At 44.5% G+C, this 26,786-nt stretch overlaps 1 protein-coding gene across 2 annotated transcripts in view; it reads right to left on the bottom strand.

The window, feature by feature from the left end:
- LOC139545238 (single-stranded DNA-binding protein 2) overlaps positions 1-26,786 on the bottom strand; it is a 119,998-nt gene that overhangs the window by 6,652 nt on the left and 86,560 nt on the right. For both annotated transcript variants that reach the window (XM_071352791.1, XM_071352790.1), the window contains exons 5-13: positions 19,324-19,413; positions 6,157-6,216; positions 4,217-4,280; positions 4,069-4,139; positions 3,767-3,834; positions 1,171-1,219; positions 995-1,030; positions 782-836; positions 92-162 (exon numbers count right to left, since the gene is read on the bottom strand). In XM_071352791.1, coding sequence (XP_071208892.1) covers positions 92-162; positions 782-836; positions 995-1,030; positions 1,171-1,219; positions 3,767-3,834; positions 4,069-4,139; positions 4,217-4,280; positions 6,157-6,216; positions 19,324-19,413 — 564 coding nt within the window. The remainder of the gene's footprint in view (positions 1-91; positions 163-781; positions 837-994; positions 1,031-1,170; positions 1,220-3,766; positions 3,835-4,068; positions 4,140-4,216; positions 4,281-6,156; positions 6,217-19,323; positions 19,414-26,786) is intronic.

Raw genomic sequence — 26,786 nt, 5'->3', positions numbered from 1 at the left:
AAGCACACAGTTATACACAGTTCAATACACACACAGAAATACGCATGCATGCCACACACACACACAGATAATAATGAATGAGTTGTCTTACATTTGGTCTGTTTCCACCAGGAGGGACTGTGTTGATCAGGGTGTACATGTTGTCACCAGAGTTAGTTGAGTCTGACAGGAAACAATGGGAAACAGACCTATTGGTGCAATAATAACCGCTCAAAAAACATAAGAACCAATACATACAGTTTACTACACAAACACACATTAGTCAACTTCAGGTTAAGTAATCACTAGAAAAGCTACTTTATTGAGGAAAAATTGACTTACTATGACTGTGATATGTGGTTGTCCCACCTTAAGATTAATGCACTAACTTTAAGTTGATCTGGATATGAGCATCTGCTAAATGACTCAAATGTAGAAACTTTAATATACTACTGGCCAAATTGGCAACTGACTTCAGGTAAAGCATTACATCACACCTTAGGCCAGATATAAATAGCTAAATAGTCCGTTTGTAACATTGTGAATGTATCCCTGTCCTTGTAACCCCACACACACATCCATTGTGCCTCACTCAGGTCTAGGCCTAGGGACGCCAGGTACCATAAGCCTACGCATGGCAAAGATTCAATTACAAGAAGATCCAATGATGCCTTAGGTTAGTAAATATGACTTAGCTCTGTCTAAATCGTAGATATCAACAGGACATCAATTCCGTTCCCCTTACACTGTCCTCCCGGTCAGCAACTCACAAGACTCAAACACCCACACCCACACACACTACCTGCTGGGCTGGGCATTATTGGAGTACCAGGTGGCCCTCCTCCTCCTGGTGGACCCTAAAATGAGAGTTGATAATGGGGAGAAGAATGCCTCTGATACATCAAAGCTACAACACACCAACAATACAATGCTCTTAATAGCTATAAACACAATACTCCCTATACTGCCCTGTAACTAACAGGCAAATACAGAGAACCAACTTCTAGTCACATACCACATAACTCCCTGGAGACGCAGAGGAGTATGGGATCTATAGACAGAGAGAGGGGGAGGAGAGAGAGGAGAAAATGTATCTTTATCTCTGCGATAAATGTATGTCCATTTATTGTAATTGTGGTTTATTTAAGTATCTGTCTTGGTGGTTGTGTTAAAGTGTTTTTCTGTACTCACCGAGTTGGCGTTTGGAGGATTTGGCCAAGGTCTACCCCCACCAGGGCCCCTAGAACACACACACACACACACACACACACTAGTTTTTTAACATGTCATAAGCCATGGCAAAAATGTTTAGAATGACAGAAAAATAGCGGTAAAACTGCAACAACAAAAAATCAGCCTCATGGCAAAATGTGTAGAATAGCAGGATATCAGCTATAAAACTGCATATTTCTCTCTCCGCCCCATGGCAATACAGTGCCTTCAGAAAGTATTCACACACTTCGACTTTTTAAACAATTTGTTGAGTTACAGCCTGAATTTAAAATGGTTTAAATTGAGATTTTGTGTCACTGGCCTACACACAATACCCCATAATGTCAAAGTGGAATTATGTTTTTTGAAAAATGAAAAGCTGAAATGTCTTGAGCCAGTAAGTAGTCAACCCCTTTGTTATGGCAAGTCTAAATAAGTTCAGGAGTAAACGTGCTTAACAAGTCACATAATAAGATGCATGGACTCACTCTGTGTGCAATAATAGTGTTTAACAGTGTTTAACATATCTGCACCCCACACATACAATTATCTGTAAGGTCCCTTAGTCGAGCAGTGAATTTCAAACACAGATTCAACCACAAAGACAAGGGAGTTTCTCCAATGCCTTGCAAAGAAGGGCACCTATTGGTAGATGTGTAAAAAAAAAAGCAGCAGACATTGAATATCCCTTTGAGCATGGTGAAGTTAATAATTACACTTTGGATGGTGTATCAATACACCCAGTCACTACAAAAATACAGTCGTCCTTCCTAACTCAGTTGCCGGAGAGGAAGGAAACAGCTCAGGGGTTTCACCACGAGGCAAATGGTGACTTTGAAACAGGTACAGTGTTTGATGGCTGTGATCGGAGAAAACTGAGGATGGATCAACAACCTTATAGTTACTCCACAATACTAACCTAAATGACAGAGTGAAAAGAAGGAAGCCTGTACAGAATACAAATATTCCAAAACATGCATCCTGTTTGCAATAACACACTAAAGTAAAACTCGCCACAAAATTGCAGAAGAAATTAACTTTATGTCCTGAATACAAAGCCTTATGTTTGGGGCAAATCCAACACATCACTGAGTACCACTTCATATTTTCAAACATGGTGGTGGATGCATCATGTTTTGGGTATGCTCGTCATCGGCAAAGACTAGGGAGCTTTTTAGGATAAAAAGAAACGAAATAGAGCTAAGCACAGGAAAAATCCTAAATGAAAACCTGGTTCAGTCTGCTTTCTAACAGACACTGGGAGGCAAATTAACCTTTCAGCAGGACAATAACCTAAAACACAAGGCCAAATAAAGTGAGTGTACAAAACATTAAGAACACTTGCTCTTTCCATGACATAGACTGACCAGGTGAATCCAGATTAAAGCTATGATCCCTTATTGATGTCACTTGTTAATCCACTTTAATCAGTGTAGATGAAGAGACAGGTTAAAGAAGGATTTTTAAGCGTTTAGGCAATTGAGACATGGATTGTGCATGCGTGCCATTCAGAGGGTAAATGGGCAAGACAAAATATTGAAGTGCCTTTGAATGGAAAGGAAAGGGAAAGGGGGATACCTAGTCAGTTGTACAAGTGAATGCATTCAACTGAAATGTGTCTTCCGCATTTAACCCAACCACTCTGAATGGGGTATGGTAAAAAGTGCCAGGTGCACCGATTTGTGTCAAGAACTGTAACGCTGCTGGGTTTTTCACGCTCAACAGTTTCCTGTGTGTATCAATAATGTCCACCACCCAAAGGACATTCAGTCAACTTGACTCAACGGTGGGAAGCATTGGAGTGATCATGGGCTCAACATGGACTCAATATTAGGAAGGTGTTCTTAATGTTTTGTACACTCAGTGTATACACGAGTTGCTTACCAAGATGACATTGAATGTTCATGAGTGGCCTAGTTACAGTTTTGACTTAAATATGCTTGAAAAGCTAAGGCAAGACTTGAAAATGGCTGTGTAGCAATGATCAACAACCAACTTGACAGAGCTTGAAGAATTTAAAAATAATAATTAAAAAATATTGTACAATCCAGGTGTGCAAAGCTCTTAGAGACCTATCCAGAAAGACTCACAGCTGTAATCACTGCCAAAGGTGATTCTAACATGAATTGACTAAGGGGTGTAAATACTTAGGTAAATTAGATATTTCTGTATTTCATTTTCAATACATTTGCAAACATTTCTAAAAACATGTTTTCACTTTGTCATTATGCGGTATTGTGTATAGATGGGTGAGAGATATGTTGAATTCAGGCTGTAACAACAAAATGTGGAATAAGTCAAGGGGTATGAACACTTTCTGAAGGCCCTGTATGTATAATATTGCTGGAACATTTTCTCTCAGCCTCATGGTAAAAGGTGTTGAATAGCATGTGAGATTAGCTATAATACTCGCAAAACTGCGGTACGCCACTGCTATGTGTGTGTGTGTCTGCGCGTGCGTGCGTGCGTGCACGTGTGTGCTTATGTTTGAAGTGTGTGTATGTACTGTATGTTTGCACTGCATTTGAACCCAGGTCTGGTGCATGCGTGTGTGTGTTGATGACAGAGTGCTCACATGTTCATGCCAGGCATTCCAGGGCCAACCAGTGCATTGAGAGGTGGTCTCATCCCTCCACCGTAGTTCTGGAAGAGAGAATACCAAGGCCAAATTACCACAATGTAATGTACACATACATCAAACAGGTTTCCACAGGTGGAGAGTAGAAATACTACCATAGTATACTACCACACATGTACATATTGTATATAAACACATAAATACAAATATATTCACCCACCTACAAACAAACTCAAATGTGACAGAAGGAGTTTAAAGTTATGCATACTTGTACCTGGAGATTTCATTCAATCACATACCTGTGGCCCAAGAGAGACCATCCCTCTGGGGGGAGTCATTCGCTGCATGGGCCCCCCCATATTTGGATGCCCTGAAAAAATAGAGAGCCATCAGCCCTCAGCCTGTGTGTGTGTGTAAGAGTCTGTGGTGTGTATGTGTGAGACCCACCTTGTTGTCTCGTGGGGTCCATTCCGCTGGGTAGCATAGGCTGGTTACCAGGGACTCCCATTGCCTGTGCCAAAATCATCATCATGATCATCATAGAATATCACATACAGTGAGGGAAAAAAGTATTTGATCCCCTGCTGATTTTGTACGTTTGCCCACTGACAAAGAAATTATCAGTCTATAATTTTAATGGTAGGTTTATTTGAACAGTGAGAGACAGAATAACAACAAAAATATCCAGAAAAACGCATGTCAAAAATGTTATAAATTGATTTGCATTTTAATGAGGGAAATAAGTATTTGACCCCCTCTCAATCAGAAAGATTTCTGGCACCCAGGTGTCTTTCATACAGGTAACGAGCTGAGATTAGGAGCACACTCTTAAAGGGAGTGCTCCTAATCTCAGTTTTTTACCTGTATAAAAGACACCTGTCCACAGAAGCAATCAATCAATCAGATTCCAAACTCTCCACCATGGCCAAGACCAAAGAGCTCTCCAAGGATGTCAGGGACAAGATTGTAGATCTACACAAGGCTGGAATGGGCTACAAGACCATTGCCAAGCAGCTTGGTGAGAAGGTGACAACAGTTGGTGCGATTATTCGCAAATGGAAGAAACACAAAAGAACTGTCAAACTCCCTCGGCCTGGGACTCCATGCAAGATCGCACCTCGTGGAGTTGCAATGATCATGAGAACGGTGAGGAATCAGCCCAGAACTACACAGGAGGATCTTGTCAATGATCTCAAGGCAGCTGGGACCATAGTCACCAAGAAAACAATTGGTAACACACTACGCCGTGAAGGACTGAAATTCTGCAGCGTCCGCAAGGTCCCCCTGCTCAAGAAAGCAAATATACATGCCCGTCTGAAGTTTGCCAATGAACATCTGAATGATTCAGAGGACAACACGTGAACGTGTTGTGGTCAGATGAGACCAAAATGGAGTTATTTGGCATCAACTCAACTTGCCGTGTTTAGAGGAGGAGGAATGCTGCCTATGACCCCAAGAAACCATCCCCACCGTCAAACATGGAGGTGGAAACATGTTTTTCTGCTAAGGGGACAGAACAACTTCACCACATCAAAGGGACGATGGACGGGGCCATGTACCGTCAAATCTTGGGTGAAAACCTCCTTCCCTCAGCCAGGGTATTGAAAATGGGTCGTGGATGGGTATTCCAGCATGACAATGACCCAAAACACACGGCCAAGGCAACAAAGGAGTGGCTCAAGAAAAAGCACATTAAGGTCCTGGAGTGGCCTAGCCAGTCTCCAGACCTTAATCCCATAGAAAATCTGTGGAGGGAGCTGAAGGTTCGAGTTGCCAAACGTCAGCCTCGATACCTTAATGACTTGAAGAAGATCTGCAAAGAGGAGTGGGACAAAATCCCTCCTGAGATGTGTGCAAACCTGGTGGCCAACTACAAGAAACATCTGACCTCTGTGATTGCCAACAAGGGTTTTGCCACCAAGTACTAAGTCATGTTTTGCAGAGGGGTCAAATACTTATTTCCCTCATTAAAATGCAAATCAATTTATAACATTTGTGACATGCGTTTTTCTGGATTTTTTTGTTTTGTTGATATTCTGTCTCTCACTGTTCAAATAAACCTACCATTAAAATTACAGACTGATAATTTCTTTGTCAGTGGGCAAACGTACAAAATCAGCAGGGGATCAAATACTTTTTTCCCTCACTGTATCATCACTAACATATACTAAATATGAGGAGCTATACACACAATCATGCCAAAACACAGTCAAAGAGGGTAAGACAAGACAAGATAATGTGGTCAAGTAAGGTATAAAGAGAAGCAGATATAAGTGAAATTAAAAGGAGGACAGGTCAGGATATAAATAAGTCTTATAGACAGATGTACAATGGAACATTAGAATACATTTCCTATTGCAACCTGAGGAGGGCGTTAGTGATCTTACCTGATTGGGTATTCTGAGAGGAGGTCTGGGCCCACCAGGGTAACGAGGCGACATGAACGACTGTGAAGGTACACACACGCACGCACGCACGCACACACACGCACACGCACACACACACACACAAGGAGAGAGTTGGGATAGAGGAAGGTAGAGTTAGGGAGAGAGATAGACCGTTGGAAAAATATAAAGTATATGATGATGAATACTAGCGATATTAGTATGACAGTCAGTCATCATGACCAGGCACCTGCACAGATAGGACCCTAGGCGTGCTGGAGCACCTGTCCTTTGCCCGCCTATGAAAAAAGGCGGGCAAATGCCCTTTTGTACTGATTACTTTTTATTTTATTATTAGTCTCTTTCTCTATTGTAACTTTAGATGTAACCACTTGCCCATCAAACTAGAAAATTTCTCATAATGTTCGAATGAATCTTTTAAAAATACCATCCTCCGCCCGATCTGCCCCCGCAAGTGCAGCGGTGCCCATAAGCTGCTGCGCTCATCCTGCATGCACAAGCTACCTACTGGCTACTTTGTTGCTGCTAGCATGTGTTATCTGACGGTCAGGGACAGGGAAGGGGGCATCTGCAGTTTGACTGTTTGTCAGCAGCAGAACAAATTCAAATCAAGTAAACACTAATTTGCTTGTTTTAACAGATTAGCCTTGCTAACTAGCTGATTCATAACCTACATTCGAAATAATCAGCTGATATAGCCCACCCCGGTAGTGGTTCTAGCAAAGACAGGCTTTTAACTAACTCCCTTTCATCTCTGTCCAAAGCTCTGTGCACGGCCCTGGTCACTTCCACAACTTCCATAACTAACTACATGTATATGTTTGAAACTATCAGTGTGTTTCCTGTAGGACTAAAATGTGTGTGAACTGTGTGTGGAATATAATTTTGCTATTGTGTGTGTCTGCTATCCAATGTCCACACCACACACAATTAACGGTCGCATAAATGTTGGGTTCAATTCAAACTAACCCAAATCCAGCCAATGATGTGAGCTAGGGAGCAGTACCATAACACACCTCTAGGGAGCAGTACCATAACACACCTCTAGGGAGCAGTACATAACACACCTCTAGGAAGCAGTACCATAACACACCTCTAGGGAGCAGTACCATAACACACATCTAGGGAGCAGTACCATAACACACCTCTAGGGAGCAGTACATAACACACCTCTAGGGAGCAGTACCATAACACACCTCTAGGGAGCAGTACCATAACACACCTCTAGGGAGCAGTACCATAACACACCTCTAGGGAGCAGTACATAACACACATCTAGGGAGCAGTACCATAACACACCTCTAGGGAGCAGTACCATAACACACCTCTAGGGAGCAGTACCATAACACACCTCTAGGGAGCAGTACATAACACACATCTAGGGAGCAGTACCATAACACACCTCTAGGGAGCAGTACCATAACACACCTCTAGGGAGCAGTACCATAACACACCTCTAGGGAGCAGTACCATAACACACCTACAGGGAGCAGTACATAACACACCTCTAGGGAGCAGTACCATAACACACCTCTAGGGAGCAGTACCATAACACACCTACAGGGAGCAGTACATAACACACCTCTAGGGAGCAGTACCATAACACACCTCTAGGGAGCAGTACCATAACACACCTCTAGGGAGCAGTACCATAACACACCTCTAGGGAGCAGTACCATAACACACCTATAGGGAGCAGTACATAACACACCTCTAGGGAGCAGTACCATAACACACATCTAGGGAGCAGTACCATAACACACCTCTAGGGAGCAGTACCATAACACACCTCTAGGGAGCAGTACATAACACACCTCTAGGGAGCAGTACCATAACACACCTCTAGGGAGCAGTACATAACACACCTCTAGGGAGCAGTACCATAACACACCTCTAGGGATCAAGACCATAACACACCTCTAGGGAGCAGTACATAACACACCTCTAGGGAGCAGTACCATAACACACCTCTAGGGAGCAAGACCATAACACACCTCTAGGGAGCAGTACATAACACACCTCTAGGGAGCAGTACCATAACACACCTCTAGGGAGCAGTACATAACACACCTCTAGGGAGCAAGACCATAACACACCTCTAGGGAGTAATGTTGGTCTATCCATTAGTTGACATCTCGCTCCTCTGCCACATGCTTTCCTCTCCGTTTGGATCCAAATTAAATGGTAATTGACTAAGTTTGGATCCAAATGAAATGGTCATTGACTAAATTTGGATCCAAATGAAATGGTCATTGACTAATTACAAAACAGAGATGATCATGCACTATTACGTTTCAAAAGCAAATGGTCTCATGTTTAACACTTTTATTTCAGCCCATAAAAATATAAAATGACCTAGACACTTGCGTGTCATCAGAGCACAAACAAATGTGCACAAATAAGATAGCGAACGTCCTTGGCTGCTATGATAGCCAGTTAGCGTTAGCTAGGTAATGTTGGCCAACGTAAGACTAACATTAGCTACGCGATTGACCAGTTCATGCATCACAATATATAACACTTTCTTAGACTAAACATAGCTAACGTTACAGTAGCTAACGTTAGTTACTTTAAATTTAAAACTACCAAACTTTGGGAAACTAGTTATGAACCGCATAGTCAATGGTTGACCCCAAACAGGACAAACACTGCTGTTAGCTACGCTACATTTCCTCGGCTAAGAACAACGAAGACCACAACACCAACCATAGCCGAGGGGGAAAAATGCTTTGTTAAGAACAGTAAACTAATTATAAACCGCATATAGTCAATGGTTGAACCCCAAACACACATGTAAACAGAGCCTCAGTTCAATTGTGCACTGCAAGTGTGCAAATGCCAGAATCAGACAATTTACCAGACTTGACAGCATCGAATAAATTCCAGCTCCCTCTCCTGCCTTCGTCATTATTATAATCCAAATGTGTGCTGACTGATTAACACAGTGTGAAGTTACTTTTCAGTGGTCCCAGAAAATCTGAAGTCACCATTCACAAGTAAAAAGTAGTCAGGTGCACCCAGGTAAAACATCATCAGAATCATTGATGAGATACAATTATTCTCGCCCGGGCGCCCGTGTAGGTGTGTTTTACACTTGCTGAAAGTTGATTGCATTGGAACCGCTGCCTCCCGGGCGTGAGCCAGGTGCCCAGCTCTGTCCGATGACTTCATCGGCTCAAAACAAAACTGATGTAATTAAGCATTTGTAGCAATGAGTAGGATTCTGTGTTTTCACATGCAAAAGTGATTGATTTTGATTAAAACACTTTATCTGCCTTCCCTCCTCACTTTTGCCCAATGACATGATGGACCATAGCCCGGTGTACAAAGGGTACTATGGTGTACCCTCAAAGCTCATCACTAAGCTAAGGACCCTGGGACTAAACACCTCCCTCTGCAACTGGATCCCGGACTTCCTGATGGGCCACCCCCAGGTGGTAAGGGTAGGTAACAACACATCCGCCACGCTGATCCTCAACACGGGGGCCCTCAGGGGTGCGTGCACAGTCCCCTCCTGTACTCCCTGTTCACTCATGACTGCACGGCCAGGCACGACTAGAACACCATCATTAAGTTTGCCGATGACACAACAGTGGTAGGCCTGATCACCAACAAGACAGCCTATGGGGAGGAGGACAACAAACTCTCCCTCAATGTGATCAAGACCAAGGAGATGAGTGTGGACTACAGGAAAAGAAGGACTGAGCACGCCCCCATTCTCATCGCCGGGGCTGTAGTGGAGCAGGTTGAAAGCTTCAAGTTTCTTGGCGTCCACATCACCAACAAACTAACACGGTCCAAGCACACCAAGACAGTCGTGAAGAGAGCACGACAAAACCAATTCCCCACCAGGAGACTGAAAAGATTTGGCATAAGTCCTCAGATCCTCAAAAGGTTCTACAGTTGCACCATCGAGAGCATCCTGACTGGTTGCATCACTGCCTGGTATGGCAACTGCTCAGCCTCTGACCGCAAGGCACTACAGAGGGTTGTGCGTACGGCCCAGTACATCACCGGGGCCAAGCTTCCTGCCATCCAGGACCTCTATATCAGGCGGTATCAGACGAAGGCCCTAAAACTGTCAAAGACTCCAGCAACCCTAGTCATAGACTGTTCTCTCTGCTACCACACGGTATGCGGTACTGGAGGGCCAAGTCTAGGTCCATGAGGCCTCTAAACAGCTTCTAGCCCCAAGCCAAAAGACTCCTGAACACCTAATCAAATGGCTACCCAGACTATTTGCATTGCCCACCCCCCATACTGCTGCTACTCTCTGTTATTTTCTATGCATAGTCACTTTAATAACTCTACCTACACGTACATATTACCTCAATTACCTCGACTAACCGGTGCCCGCGCACATTGACTCTGTACCGGTACCCCTGTATATAGCCTCGCTATTGTTATCTTACTGCTGCTCTTTAATTATTTGTTACTTTTATTTCTTACTTTTTTTTAGGTATTTTCTTAAAACTGCATTGTTGGTTAAGGGCTTGTAAGTAAGCATTTCACTAAGGTCTACACCTGTTATATTTGGCGCATGTGACAAATAAAACGTTATTTGATTTAAGTTGTGCGACCCGCTGTGCGTAGTCAAAAGAAAATGACATGCTTGCTAACTTGGCTAGCTACCTGATTAAATGAGTCTGTTTTTAACAAATCAACCGTTTTAGACTATTGTATTTTAACCAAGCAAGAGAAATAAACCTTCAATCAGTACTGAGTGAATGAAACAAATCATTTTGGAACAAACGCTTCCAGACGGTCCATTTAAATGGTCTGTCAAAGTCAATGTTTTAAGAACAGGGTTCCTAGTGTAATGGTTAGAGATGTACCGCCTGTGGATCTGAAGATTGTGGGCTCGCCTCCCGGAGGATACATTTTGACCATCATTTAGTTTATAGTTATGACAGCCCCTTCCCAACACACACACGCTTATTTTCATTTATTAGGTGGCTCTTAAAAGAGCCTTTGGGTTTGTGGAGTGGCATGCAAGTGGCAGTGAGTGTGGTGGTGTGCGTGAATCTGCGTGAATCTTGCTAGGACGGAGGAGAGACCAGCTCTCAGACTCTAAAGGAAGAGGTTGTTGCCCTCATCCGTGAGATGCACGCCATCCCTACGGTAGTGCCCAGGGACACAGTGCTTAATGGCAGAGTGGTGGATTGTGGGCATGAGCCTATAAGCAAGAAATGCAAACACCTGCTGGTTGACAGAGCATCGGGCCATCTCTATGCGCTTGTTGATGTCCTCCTCCCACTGGAACATCCAACTCCTCCACTGCGCAATGTCAGAGTAGACCACTGTTGTCCCAGGGAACATTCGGGTGACTACCTCCAAATCCGGTCGCATCTGACACACCAGGGCTGTCCCCTTTGTGTGTCCCAAGTAGTTTCCACCGAGGTGGATGACTATGATGTCAGGGGGAGCAGCAGCACCTCTGCTGGCGCAGAACATGGAGCAGTTTGCCCCACTTCATTCCTCACTCTCCGAGCCACCTAATCAATTGAAAGGTTGTGATGTTTACCAACCGCCCTGGCACGCTTCTCCAACCAGTGGATTCACAAATGCCCAACAAGCCACACAGTCTTCATGCCGACATCCATGTTGATGAATGAGTAAATGCCTGGAAGCCCAGGAAAAAAGGGTGCGAAATGTAGTAGTAGTATACATGTGGAATGAATAGTACTGCATTCCAATTGAAAATTATCATATGCAGATTCCTTTCTTGTTCCCGTTTCAAGGAAAATAAACAATTTTCTGTATGTTTCTCATTTTTCTAGACAACATTCCTATTGAAGCACCAAGTCCAATCTGTTCTACCTGTTGTATTTCTATGAGCATGAACGTAAGGCATTATCTCTACACTGAGAGGATCTCCTGTCAGACTTTCACTCTCTCTTTCACTCTCTCCTGTCAGACTTTCACTATCTCTGTGATAGGCTAATTTACTTTTATTGCTGTGTTATGTTGTATTATAATTTAGTAAAATCACCTTCCGGTGTAAAAATCCTGGAAATTAGAAAGAAAAAACAGTTTTAAGTGAGAAGTATTGGCATTGGTCTGAGCACCACAATGTCTACTTCACGTTTTCCAGCACACAGCTACTATAGAGCTATGTTGGTCTGTCTATTGTACTTCAAACAAGGTGTAGGCAGGTTTCTTAGGATTGTGAAGAGACACACACAACACACAACACACACACACACAGGTACAGACACAAGCTTACACATACATGGATTTTGTATTGTAGATATGTGGTAGTAGAGTAGTGGCCTGAGCGAACACACTTAATGTGTTGTGAAAAGTGTTATGAAATGTAATCTCATTTATTTTAAATACATTATTTTAAATTGTATATAATTGCCTTAATGTTATTGGGCCCCAGGAAGCAGCTAATGGGGATCCTTAATAAATAGAAATCCTTAATAAATACAAAACCTTCTCAAACAATGTAATTCATACTCTTAGATAATGTTCTCCCATAATTTTTACATTTTTATTTCACCTTTATTTAACCAGGTAGGCTAGTTGAGAACAAGTTCTCATTTACAACTGTGACCTGGCCAAGATAAAGCAAAGCAGTTCGAAACATACAACAACACAGAGTTATACATGGAATAAACAAACATACAGTCAATAATACAGTAGAAAAAGTCTATATACAGTGTTTGCAAATGAGATAAGATTAGGGAGGTAAGGCAATAAATAGGCCATAGTGGCGAAGTAATTACAATATAGCAATTAAACACTGGAGTGATAGATGTGCAGAAGATGAATGTGCAAGTAGAGATACTGGGGTTCAAAGGAGCAAAATAAATAAATAAATACAGTATGGGGATGAGGTAGTTGGATGGGCTATTTACAGATGGGCTATGTACAGGTGCAGTGATCTGTGAGCTGCTCTGACAGCTGGTGCTTAAAGTTAGTGAGGGAGATATGAGTCTCCAGCTTCAGGGATTTTTGCAGTTCGTTCCAGACATTGGCAGCAGAGAACTGGAAGGAAAGGCGGCCAAAGGAGGAATTGGCTTTGGGGGTGACCAGTGAAATATACCTGCTGGAGCGCGTGCTATGGGTGGGTGCTGCTATGGTGACCAGTGAGCTGAGATAAGACGGGGCTTTACCTGTAGCCAGTGGGTTTGGCGACGAGTATGAAGCGAGGGCCAGCCAACGAGAGCGTACATGTCGCAGTGGTGGGTAGTATATGGGGCTTTGGTGACAAAACGGATGGCACTGTAATAGACTGCATCCAATTTGTTGAGTAGAGTGTTGCAGGCTATTTTGTAAATTACATCGCCGAAGTCGAGGATCGGTAGGATAGTCAGTTTTACGAGGGTATGTTTGGCAGCATGAGTGAAGGATACTTTTTTGTGAAATAGGAAGCCGATTCTAGATTTAATTTTGGATTGGAGATGCTTAACATGAGTCTGGAAGGAGAGTTTACAGACACTTAGGTATTTGTAGTTGTCCACATATTCTAAGTCAAAACCGTCCAGAGTAGTGATGCTGTACTGGCGGGCAGGTGCAGGCAGCGATCGGTTGAAGAGCATGCATTTAGTTTTACTTGCATTTAAGAGTAGTTGGAGGCCACGGAAGGAGAGTTGTATGGCATTGAAGCTCATCTGGAGGTTAGTTAACACAGTGTCCAAAGAAGGGCCAGAAGTATACAGAATGGTGTCGTCTGCATAGAGGTGGATCAGAGAATCACCAGCAGCAAGAGCGACATCATTGATGTATACAGAGAAGAGAGTCGGCCCGAGAATTGAACCCTGTGGCACCCCAATAGAGACTGCTAGAGGTCCGGACAACAGGCCCTCCGATTTGACACACTGAACTCTATCAGAAAAGTAGTTGGTGAACCAGGTGAGGCAGTCATTTGAGAAACCAAGGCTGTTGAGTCTGCCAATAAGAATGTGGTGATTGACAGAGTCAAACGCCTTGGCCAGGTCGATGAATACGACTGCACAGTATTGTCTCTTATCAATGGCGTTTATGATATCATTTAGGACGTTGAGCGTGGCTGAGGTGCACCCATGACCAGCTCTGAAACCAGATTGCATAGCGGAGAAGGTACGACGGATTCGAAATGGTCGGTAATCTGTTTGTTAACTTGGTTTTCGAAGACTTTAGAAAGGCAAGGTAGGATAGATATAGGTCTGTAGCAGTTTGGGTCTAGAGTGTCTCCCCATTTGAATAGGGGGATGACCGCGGCAGCTTTCCAATCTTTGGGAATCTCAGACGACACGAAAGAGAGGTTGAACAGGTTTGTAATAGGGGTTGCAACAATTTCGGCAGGTAATTGTAGAAAGAGAGGGTCCAGATTGTCCGGCTGATTTGTAGGGGTCCAGATTTTGCAGCTCTTTCAGAACATCAGCTATCTGGATTTGAGTGAAGGAGAAATGGGGGAGGCTTGGGCGAGTTGCTGTGGGGGGGTGCAGGGCTGTTGACCGGGGTAGGGGTAGCCAGGTGGAAAGCATGGCCAGCCATAGAAAAATGCTTATTGATAATCTCAATTATCGTGGATTTATCGGCGGTGACAGTGTTTCCTAGCCTCAGTGCAGTGGGCAGCTGGGAGGAAGTGCTCTTATTCTCCATGGACTTTACAGTGTCCCAACACTTTTTGAGTTTGTGCTGCAAATTTCTGTTTGAAAAAGCTAGCCTTAGCTTTCCTATCTGCCTGTGTATATTGGTTCCTAACTTCCCTGAAAAGTTGCATATTACGGTGGCTATTCGATGCTAATGCAGTACGCCACAGGATGTTTTTGTGCTGGTTAAGGGCAGTCATGTCTGGAGTGAAACAAGGGCTATAATATCTGTTCCTGGTTCTACATTTTTTGAATGGGGCATGCTTATTTAAGATGGTGAGGAAAGCACTTTTAAAGAATAACCAGGCATCCTCTACTGACGGGATGAGGTCAATATCCTTCCAGGATACCCGGGCCAGGTCGATTAGAAAGGCCTGCTCGCCTTTCTAAGTGTTTTAGCGAGCGTTCGACAGTGATGAGGGGTGGTCGTTTGACCGCAGACCCATTACGGATGCAGGCAATGAGGCAGTGATCGCTGAGATCTTGGTTGAAGACAGCAGAGGTGTATTTAGAGGGCAAATTGGTTAGGATGATATCTCTGAGGGTGCCCGTGTTTACAGATTTGGGGTTGTACATGGTAGGTTCATTGATAATTTATGTGAGATTGAGGGCATCAAGCTTAGATTGTAGGATGGCCTGGGGTGTTAAGAATGTCCCAGTTTAGGTCACCTAGCAGCACGAGCTCTGAAGATAGATGGGGGGCAATCAATTCACATATGGTGTCCAGGGCACAGCTGGGGGCAGAGGGTGGTCTATAGCAAGCGGAAACGGTGAGAGACTTGTTTCTGGAAAGGTGGATTTTTAAAAGTAGAAGCTCGAATTGTTTGGGTACAGACCTGGAATGTAAGACAGAACTCTGCAGACTCTGCAGTAGATTGCAACTCCGCCCCCTTTGGCAGTTCTATCTTGTCGGAAAATGTTATAGTTAGGGATGGAAATTTCAGGGTTTTTGGTGGTCTTCCTAAGCCAGGATTCAGACACGGCTAGGACATCCAGGTTGGCAGAGTGTGCTAAAGCAGTGAATAAAACAAACTTAGGGAGGAGGCTTCTAATGTTAACATGCATGAAACCAAGCTTTTACGGTTATAGAAGTCAACAAATGAGAGCACCTCGTGAATAGGAGTGGAGCTAGGCACTGCAGGGCCTGGATTAACCTCTACATCACCAGAGGAACAGAGGAGGAGTAGGATAAGGGTACGGCTAGCTAGCAGAAGGGCCTTAGAGGGACGTCGCGACGGAAGAAGTCTGTAGCCTCCTCGTGCAGAGCCTCCTCGTGCGGTGACGTCGGCAGACCAGTCGTGATGGATTAGTAAGGTTCCGTGTAGTAAAGGGGTCCAGTCCAATTGGCAAAATAGGTATAGTGGCCCAAGAAATTGATCGATGGATCTCTTCAGCTAACAGTCCAATATGCTCTAGACAGCTAGCGGGCCACGGCTAGCAGGCTAGCAGATGGGCATTCAGATGGGCATCCCTGCCAGCTCCTACACATCATCTCTAGCTAGCGAACACCTTTGCTAACAGGTATTGTGTCAATTTAAAACTTGCACAAGACAATTCACAGAATTGTCAATTTAAAGAAATGTTGCCAATTTATTCATTACAAAATGTAACTAACATTCGATAGTTAATCCAGATAATTAATTCGATAATTCGATAGTTAATCCAGATCTGCTGCCATCCATCTGACTCCTGTAGTGTAAAAAGACTGACTGACTGCCTGAGAGAGGAGGTTCATAGTGCTCTGTGGTTGCAAAGGAAGGATATATTACTGTAAACTTTGGAAATACAGGTAGCCTTCTCCATCCCAACCAGCACAGACACACACACACAAACACGCACACGGACACACACACCTCTGCACATGCATGCATTAACACACACCCTGGCATGCACACACACAATCAAATCAACTCCTAGCTACAGGTTCATGTATGAATTAGCGTCTGTGAGCATGTCAGTGTTGTTGTAAGGCTGCCAATAAGAGGATGAAGTTCAGGTAGCCTTCTCCAACCCAATCAGCACGCGCACGCACACACACACACACACACACACACGCGCACACACACACACATGCACACACTTAACTCCATTTCAATTCAGCAGAAGATTTTCCTTTTTCTGCAGTCCATATCAACTCTCCACTCAACTACTCTAGCCATACCATTCCACAGATTCCACCTGTTCTGCTCCCACTCAAAACCAATGTCCTGAAGACAATAGGTTGCCATTAACGACACATCTGACAACAGTGAGAGTAGAGAGGGAAAAAGAGAGCGAGAGCTCCCTGGTGTCTGTGGTGTGTTCGTTGGCTGTAGGACAGGGTGTTCTGTTGGTCTTACTCTGTATTACTCATCTGATAGCCAACCTATCTATGTCTCTCACACACATGGCAGGAACTTTATGGCCACCGCAATGATGCACACCAATCTGAGTGTGCACACTAAATACTTCCCTGTTGTCACGATCGTCTACGGGTGAGAGAGAGGACCAAGGCGCAGCGTGTGGAAAATACATTCTCTTTTATTTGAGAATAAAGAAAAACACGAAACGAACACTATTATAAACCTAAACAAAACAACAAACGATCGTGAAGCTATAAACGTAAGTGCACACACAAGCTACAAACGTACAACATAGACAATTACCCACAAAACCCAAATGCCTATGGCTGCCTTAAATATGGCTCTCAATCAGAGACAATAAACCACAGCTGCCTCTAATTGAGAACCAATCTAGGCAGCCATAGACATACAAACACCTAGACAAGACACTGACCCATTAAACGTACAAACCCCTAGACAAACCAAAACACATACATTCCCCATGTCACACCCTGACCTAACTAAAATAATAATGAAAACAAAGATAACTAAGGCCAGGGTGTGACACCTGTAGCCCATTCAGCCACAGCACAGGGAAGACCCCTTTTCTGCTTTATATATTCAAATACACCTTAGCCAAATACATTTAAACTCAGTTTTTCACAATTCCTGACATTTAATCCCAGTAAAAATTCCCTGTTTTAGGTCAGTTAGGATCACCACTTGATTTTAAGAATGTGAAATGTCAGAATAATAGTAGAGATAATGATTTATTTCAGCTTTTATTTCTTTCATCACATGCCCAGTGGATCAGAAGTTTATATACACTCAATTAGTATTTGGTAGCATTGCCTTTAAATTGTTTAACTTGGGTCAAACATTTCAGGTAGCCTTCCACAAGCTTCCCACAATAAGTTGGGTGATTTTGGCCCATTCCTCCTGACAGAGATGGTGTATACCTCCAGGTTTGTAGGCCTCCTTGCTCGCACACGCTTTTTCAGTTCTGCCCACCAATTGTCTACAGGATTGAGGTCAGGGCTTTGTGATGGCCACTCCAATACCTTGACTTTGTTGTCCTTGAGCCATTTTGCCACAACTTTGGAAGTATGCTTGGGGTCATTGTCCATTTGGAAGACCCATTTGCGACCAAGCTTTAACTTCCTGACTGATATCTTGAGACATTGCTTCAATATATCGACATAATTTTCCTCCCTCATGATGAAGTGCACCAGTCCCTCCTGCAGCAAAGCACCCCCACAACATGATGCTGCCAACCCCATGCTTCACGGTTGGGATGGTGTTCTTCGGCTTGCAAGCCTCCCTTTTTTCCTCCAAACATAACGATGGTCATTATGGCCAAACAGTTCTATTTTTGTTTCATCAAACCAGAGGACATTTCTTAAAAAAGTACGATCTTTGTCCCCATGTGCAGTTGCAAACCGTAGTCAGGCTTTTTTATGGCGGTTTTGGAGCAGTGGCTTCTTCCTTGCTGAGAGGCCTTTCAGGTTATGTCGATATAGGACTCGTTTTACTGTGGATATAGATACTTTTGTACCTGTTTCCTCCAGCATCTTCACAAGGTCCTTGATTTGCACTTTTCGCACCAAAGTATGTTCATCTCTAGGAGACAGAACGCGTCTCCTTCCTGAGCGGTGTGACGGCTGCGTGGTCCCATGGTGTTTATACTGGCGTACTATTACTTGTACAGATGAACGTGGTACCTTCAGGCGTTTCGAAATTGCTCCCAAGGATGAACCAGACTTGTGGAGGTCTAAAAAAAAATCTGAGGTCTTGGCTGATTTCTTTTGATTGTCCCATGATGTCAAGCAAAGAGGCACTGAGTTTGAAGGTAGGCCTTGAAATACATCCGCAGGTACACCTCCAATTGACTCAAATGATGTCAATTAGCCTATCAGAAGCTTCTAAAGCTATGACATAATTTTCTGGAATTGTCCAAGCTGTTTAAAGGCACATTCAACTTAGTGTATGTAAACTTCTGACCCACTGGAATTGTGATACAGTGAATTATAAATTAAATAATCTGTCTGTAAACAATTGTTGGAAATATTACTTGTGTCATGCACAAAGTAGATGTCCTAACCGACTTGTCAAAACTATAGTTTGTTAACAAGAAATTTGTGGAGTGGTTGAAAAACGAGTTTTAATGACTCCAACCTAAGTGTATGTAAACTTCCGACTTCAACTGTATATACTGTATGTATGTGTGTGTGTATATGTGTGTGTACCTGGAAGAATCCTGGAGGTACGGGTCCCACTGGCATTCCCTCTCCTGGGGGAAGGTTCCCAAGGATGGGACTGGGAGCTGCTGCTGCACTCTGGAAGACACACACACGCACGTGCGCACACACACAAAATCAGGTTAGATCATGAGGATGGTGTATCAGTGAGGCGGTAACTTTTAACACACTCATGCAGAAAAGGTCCAAAGACATCAAACATTCCAACACCAGGAGACCCAAAAAATAGCTGCCAATATCCCACAATATTTTAACCAACTCAAACTCACTGAACTCTAGTAAAATCCATAATCCAGCCCATGACTACCTATAATCCAGCCCATGACTACCTATAATACAGCCTATGACTACCTATAATCCAGCCCAAGCCTACCTATAATCCAGCCCATGACTACCTATAATACAGCCTATGACTACCTATAATCCAGCCCATGACTACCTATAATCCAGGACATGACCTCCTTTAATCCAGGACATGACTACCTATAATCCATCCCGTGACTACCTATAATCCAGCCCGTGACTACCTATAATCCAGCCCATGACTACCTATAATCCAGCCCATGACTACCTATAATCCAGCCCATGACTACCTATAATCCAGCCTATGACTACCTATAATCCAGCGCATGACTACCTATAATCCAGGACATGACTACCTATAATTCAGGAAATGTCTACCTATAATTCAGGACATAACTACCTATAATCCAGCCCATGACTACCTATAATACAGCCCATGACTACCTATAATCCAGCCCATGACTACCTATAATCCAGGACATGACTACCTATAATCCAGGACATGACTACCTATAATCTATCCCGTGACTACCTATAATCCAGCCCGTGACTACCTATAATCCAACCCATGACTACCTATAATCCAGCCCATGACTACCTATAATCCACCCCATGACTACCTATAATCCAGCCCATGACTACCTATAATCCAGCTCATGACTACCTATAATCCAGTACATGACTACCTATAATCCAGCCCATGACTACCTATAATCCAGCCCATGACTACCTATTATCCAGGACATGACTACCTATAATCCAGCCCATAACTACCTATAATCCAGGACATGACTCCCTATAATCCAGCCCATGACTACCTATAATCCAGCCCATGACTACCTATTATCCAGGACATGACTACCTATAATCCAGCCCATAACTACCTATAATCCAGTTCATGACTACCTATTATCCAGGACATGACTACCTATAATCCAGCCCATGACTACCTATTATACAGGAGCAGATCATAACAGTAGCCCAGTTTGTTATCATGTCATGATCAAATGAGTCTCCCATCCGTCCTCCGTCCTCTGTCTCAGTGGGCTCTTTCCTGTGTGTGTTCCTGACCTGGCACTGTGGCATCGTGGCAGGCCAGCCGCCCAGGTTATTTTTACTCTTTATATTGTTCTCTCTCAGACGGGTGGCGCGGGCACGTTTCACCACTGCCTCGGACTGCTTCCTGTGCTATAGTACAAACTCCCCAATATTACCAAGCTCCAAACACACCACCAGGCAACGGCTATGGGCAGGGAAGCAGGGAGATGGGCACGGACAGGACCGTAATTAAGGGTCAAGATTCAGAGGTAGGGGATAGAGGCGAGATGCTGGTGGCCCGCAAAGAGGTGGTGAGTGATAGGGAAGACAGTCTACGCCCTTCCCACACTCACACACAGTCTCCCAAACATTACAATACCACAACCTCCACCTCTTAGTTATGGTTTCTCTGCACAGACAACATATAGGATTCTTCTAATGTATACTATCAACTGTTAATAGTCATAAATGAAAAGTATCAGTATCAGCAGCTTTGTATCAAACCTGGTCCGCAAAACAATAAACATTTCAGTAAATGCAGTTTCTTGCTGTTTGTCTGCATATCTTCTCACTCCCTCTCTCCCCCTTCTCTGCCTCTCTCTCCACCCCTCCACTCTTTCCTGTCATCTCTCTGTCGTCCTCTCTCCCCCTTCTCTGCCTCTCTCTCCACCCCTACACTCTTTCCTGTCATCTCTCTGTCGTCCTCTCTCCCCCTTCTCTGCCTCTCTCTCCACCCCTCCACTCTTTCCTGTCATCTCTCTGTCGTCCTCTCTCCCCCTTCTCTGCCTCTCTCTCCACCCCTCCACTCTTTCCTGTCATCTCTCTGTCGTCCTCTCTCCCCCTCTTCCTTCATCCTCTCTCTTCATCCTCTACCTCTCCCTCCTTCCCTCCTTAGGCATAGACTGTGAGACAGACCCAAACTCTGAAGTTTCCGCTGGCTGATTTTTTAGGTCAGACTGCAACACAGTTACTAATCAGAGCCAAGACAATGGCAAACTACTCCAACCCCACTGTGTGGGGACAGGATACATACAGTTCTTGTGTTGAAATTGCACTGCTCTATGTAAACAGAGTGTGTGTATTTTGCTTAAACAAATGAAGGTATGGATGGAAGGCTCAGTGGCGGAGAACATTGTTCAGGACAGGTGTGTGGCATGTGTGTTTGTGTTCACAGTACTGCACTCTCTCTGTGAATGGTAGTGTTCTTTTCCCCTGCCTTCATTTCTCCTCTCACTCCGGATTACCCAGCATGCTTTCCACTCACTGGCAGCCTGGAGGTCTGCTGAGTCTGCCTTCTCAGAGATGGGGGGGAGGGGGGGGGGGGGAGAGAGAGAAATATCTACCTGACCTGCTGACTAAGCAGCCTTTTCCAAATAAACCAACAAGAAAAACATCAAGATATTCCCTGCCCCCACTGCACAGCAGCCTCCTTCACTGGGAGAAAACGACAACGACAACAACAGCCTTCCAGCCCTACAGCCCCTGCAGCACACAACACAGACAGCCTCAACACAACAGCCTCCCAGCCCTACAGCCCCTGCAGCACACAACACAGACAGCCTCAACACAACAGCCTCCCAGCCCTACAGCCCCTGCAGCACACAACACAGACAGCCTCAACACAACAGCCTTCCAGCCCTACAGCCCCTGCAGCACACAACACAGACAGCCTCAACACAACAGCCTCCCAGCCCTACATGTCATCACAGTACAACTACCACAATCGTTTTTTATTTCTGAATCAAACTACATTTCACATCGACCACAAGCACACCTTCTAAGCTTTCTTGTTAGAAACACAGTTGGTACGTCTTAGCCAAGTCGGACTGTGTGTTGGAGGGGGCTCAACAGTAGGTTTATGTTACTATGGTTTACAGATTAAACACAACCATTTGTCCACAGGCTCACTCAAAGAGTGAGATTAATACTGTTGTACTGTTGGACAGCATTGTTTGGTAGTGTGTAGACGTTAAGGCCTGGTGTTCTAGCACCTAACCTGTTCAAACATTGAAAACGCACACACTGATTAAGAGTCTTCATTCTACAGTCTACAGTTCACACAGAACTTTGTTTACACTTTGACAAGAGCTGAGAGTAGCATTGAGATCTGAGTGTGTGTGGTTGTGTGCCTGCGCGCGTGTGTGCGTGCGTCGGCGTGACTGAGGAAAGCTGAAGCAGGGGAAACACTCTGACCTCAACTACTTAGAGGGACACCTGGACCTACTGGCAAACTCATCTGTAATCTAAATTATTCACAGCACCACTCTGGAGGACAGGGTTACACTACGCTAACCACCCCGTTACAGGATTACACTACGCTAACCACCCTGTTACAGGATTACACTATGCTAACCACACTGTTACAGGATTACACTACGCTAACCACACTGTTACAGGATTACACTACGCTAACCATCCCGTTACAGGATTACACTACGCTAACCACCCTGTTACAGGATTACACTATGCTAACCACACTGTTACAGGGTTACACTACGCTAACCACCCCGTTACAGGATTACACTACGCTAACCACCCTGTTACAGGATTACACTATGCTAACCACACTGTTACAGGATTACACTACGCTAACCACACTGTTACAGGATTACACTACGCTAACCACCCCGTTACAGGATTACACTACGCTAACCACCCTGTTACAGGATTACACTATGCTAACCACACTGTTACAGGATTACACTACGCCAACCACACTGTTACAGGATTACACTACGCTAACCACCCCGTTACAGGATTACACTACGCTAACCCCCCTGTTACAGGATTACACTACGCCAACCACACTGTTACAGGATTACACTACGCTAACCACCCTGTTACAGGATTACACTACGCTAACCACCCTGTTACAGGATTACACTACGCTAACCACACTGTTACGGGATTACACTACGCTAACCACCCTGTTACAGGGTTACACTACACTAACCACACTGTTACAGGATTACACTACGCTAACCACACTGTTACAGGATTACACTACGCTAACCACCCTGTTACAGGGTTACACTACGCTAAACACCCTGTTACAGGGTTACACTACGCTAACCACCCTGTTACAGGGTTACACTACGCTAACCACCCTGTTACAGGGTTACACTACGCTAACCACCCTGTTACAGGATTACACTACGCTAACCACCCTGTTACAGGATACACTACGCTAACCACCCTGTTACAGGGTTACACTACGCTAACCACACTGTTACAGGATTACACTACGCTAACCACCCTGTTACAGGGTTACACTACGCTAACCACCCTGTTACAGGATTACACTACGCTAACCACACTGTTACAGGATTACCCTACGCTAACCACACTGTTACAGGATTACACTACGCTAACCACACTGTTAGGTTACACTACGCTAACCACCCTGTTACAGGGTTACACTACGCTAACCACCCTGTTACAGGATTTCACTACGCTAACCACCCTGTTACAGGGTTACACTACGCTAACCACCCTGTTACAGGGTTACACTACGCTAACCACCCTGTTACAGGATTACACTACGCTAACCACACTGTTACAGGATTACACTGCGCTAACCACCCTGTTACAGGGTTACACTACGCTAACCACACTGTTACAGGATTACACTACGCTAACCACCCTGTTACAGGGTTACACTACGCTAAACACACTGTTATACTACGCTAACCACACTGTTACAGGATTACACTACGCTAACCACCCTGTTACAGGGTTACACTACGCTAACCACCCTGTTACAGGATTACACTACGCTAACCACCCTGTTACAGGGTTACACTACGCTAACCACCCTGTTACAGGGTTACACTACGCTAACCACACTGTTACGGGATTACACTACGCTAACCACCCTGTTACAGGGTTACACTACACTAACCACACTGTTACAGGATTACACTACGCTAACCACACTGTTACAGGATTACACTACGCTAACCACCCTGTTACAGGGTTACACTACGCTAAACACCCTGTTACAGGGTTACACTACGCTAACCACCCTGTTACAGGGTTACACTACGCTAACCACCCTGTTACAGGGTTACACTACGCTAACCACCCTGTTACAGGATTACACTACGCTAACCACCCTGTTACAGGATTACACTACGCTAACCACACTGTTACGGGATTACACTACGCTAACCACCCTGTTACAGGGTTACACTACACTAACCACACTGTTACAGGATTACACTACGCTAACCACACTGTTACAGGATTACACTACGCTAACCACCCTGTTACAGGGTTACACTACGCTAAACACCCTGTTACAGGGTTACACTACGCTAACCACCCTGTTACAGGGTTACACTACGCTAACCACCCTGTTACAGGATTACACTACGCTAACCACCCTGTTACAGGATTACACTACGCTAACCACCCTGTTACAGGATACACTACGCTAACCACCCTGTTACAGGGTTACACTACGCTAACCACACTGTTACAGGATTACACTACGCTAACCACCCTGTTACAGGGTTACACTACGCTAACCACCCTGTTACAGGATTACACTACGCTAACCACACTGTTACAGGATTACCCTACGCTAACCACACTGTTACAGGATTACACTATGCTAACCACACTGTTAGGTTACACTACGCTAACCACCCTGTTACAGGGTTACACTACGCTAACCACCCTGTTACAGGATTTCACTACGCTAACCACACTGTTACAGGGTTACACTACGCTAACCACCCTGTTACAGGGTTACACTACGCTAACCACCCTGTTACAGGATTACACTACGCTAACCACACTGTTACAGGATTACACTACGCTAACCACCCTGTTACAGGGTTACACTACGCTAACCACCCTGTTACAGGATTACACTACGCTAACCACACTGTTACAGGATTACCCTACGCTAACCACACTGTTACAGGATTACACTACGCTAACCACACTGTTAGGTTACACTACGCTAACCACCCTGTTACAGGGTTACACTACGCTAACCACCCTGTTACAGGATTTCACTACGCTAACCACACTGTTACAGGGTTACACTACGCTAACCACCCTGTTACAGGGTTACACTACGCTAACCACCCTGTTACAGGATTACACTACGCTAACCACACTGTTACAGGATTACACTACGCTAACCACCCTGTTACAGGGTTACACTACGCTAAACACACTGTTATACTACGCTAACCACACTGTTACAGGATTACACTATGCTAACCACCCTGTTACAGGGTTACACTACGCTAACCACCCTGTTACAGGGTTACACTACGCTAACCACCCTGTTACAGGGTTACACTACGCTAACCACCCTGTTACAGGGTTACACTAGGCTAACCACACTGTTACGGGATTACACTACGCTAACCACCCTGTTACAGGGTTACACTACACTAACCACACTGTTACAGGATTACACTACGCTAACCACACTGTTACAGGATTACACTACGCTAACCACCCTGTTACAGGGTTACACTACGCTAAACACCCTGTTACAGGGTTACACTACGCTAACCACCCTGTTACAGGGTTACACTACGCTAACCACCCTGTTACAGGGTTACACTACGCTAACCACCCTGTTACAGGATTACACTACGCTAACCACCCTGTTACAGGGTTACACTACGCTAACCACCCTGTTACAGGGTTACACTACGCTAACCACCCTGTTACAGGATTACACTACGCTAACCACCCTGTTACAGGATACACTACGCTAACCACCCTGTTACAGGGTTACACTACGCTAACCACACTGTTACAGGATTACACTACGCTAACCACCCTGTTACAGGGTTACACTACGCTAACCACACTGTTACAGGATTACACTACGCTAACCACCCTGTTACAGGATTACACTACGCTAACCACACTGTTACAGGATTACACTACGCTAACCACACTGTTAGGTTACACTACGCTAACCACCCTGTTACAGGGTTACACTACGCTAACCACCCTGTTACAGGATTTCACTACGCTAACCACCCTGTTACAGGGTTACACTACGCTAACCACCCTGTTACAGGATACCACTACGCTAACCACCCTGTTACAGGATTACACTACGCTAACCACACTGT

Source organism: Salvelinus alpinus, chromosome 19 (genome assembly GCF_045679555.1).
Source record: "Salvelinus alpinus chromosome 19, SLU_Salpinus.1, whole genome shotgun sequence".
Classification (NCBI taxonomy): Eukaryota; Metazoa; Chordata; class Actinopteri; order Salmoniformes; family Salmonidae; genus Salvelinus; species Salvelinus alpinus.
Note: the sequence above shows the minus strand (reverse complement) of the source record. Positions and strands in the feature narration are given on the sequence as shown.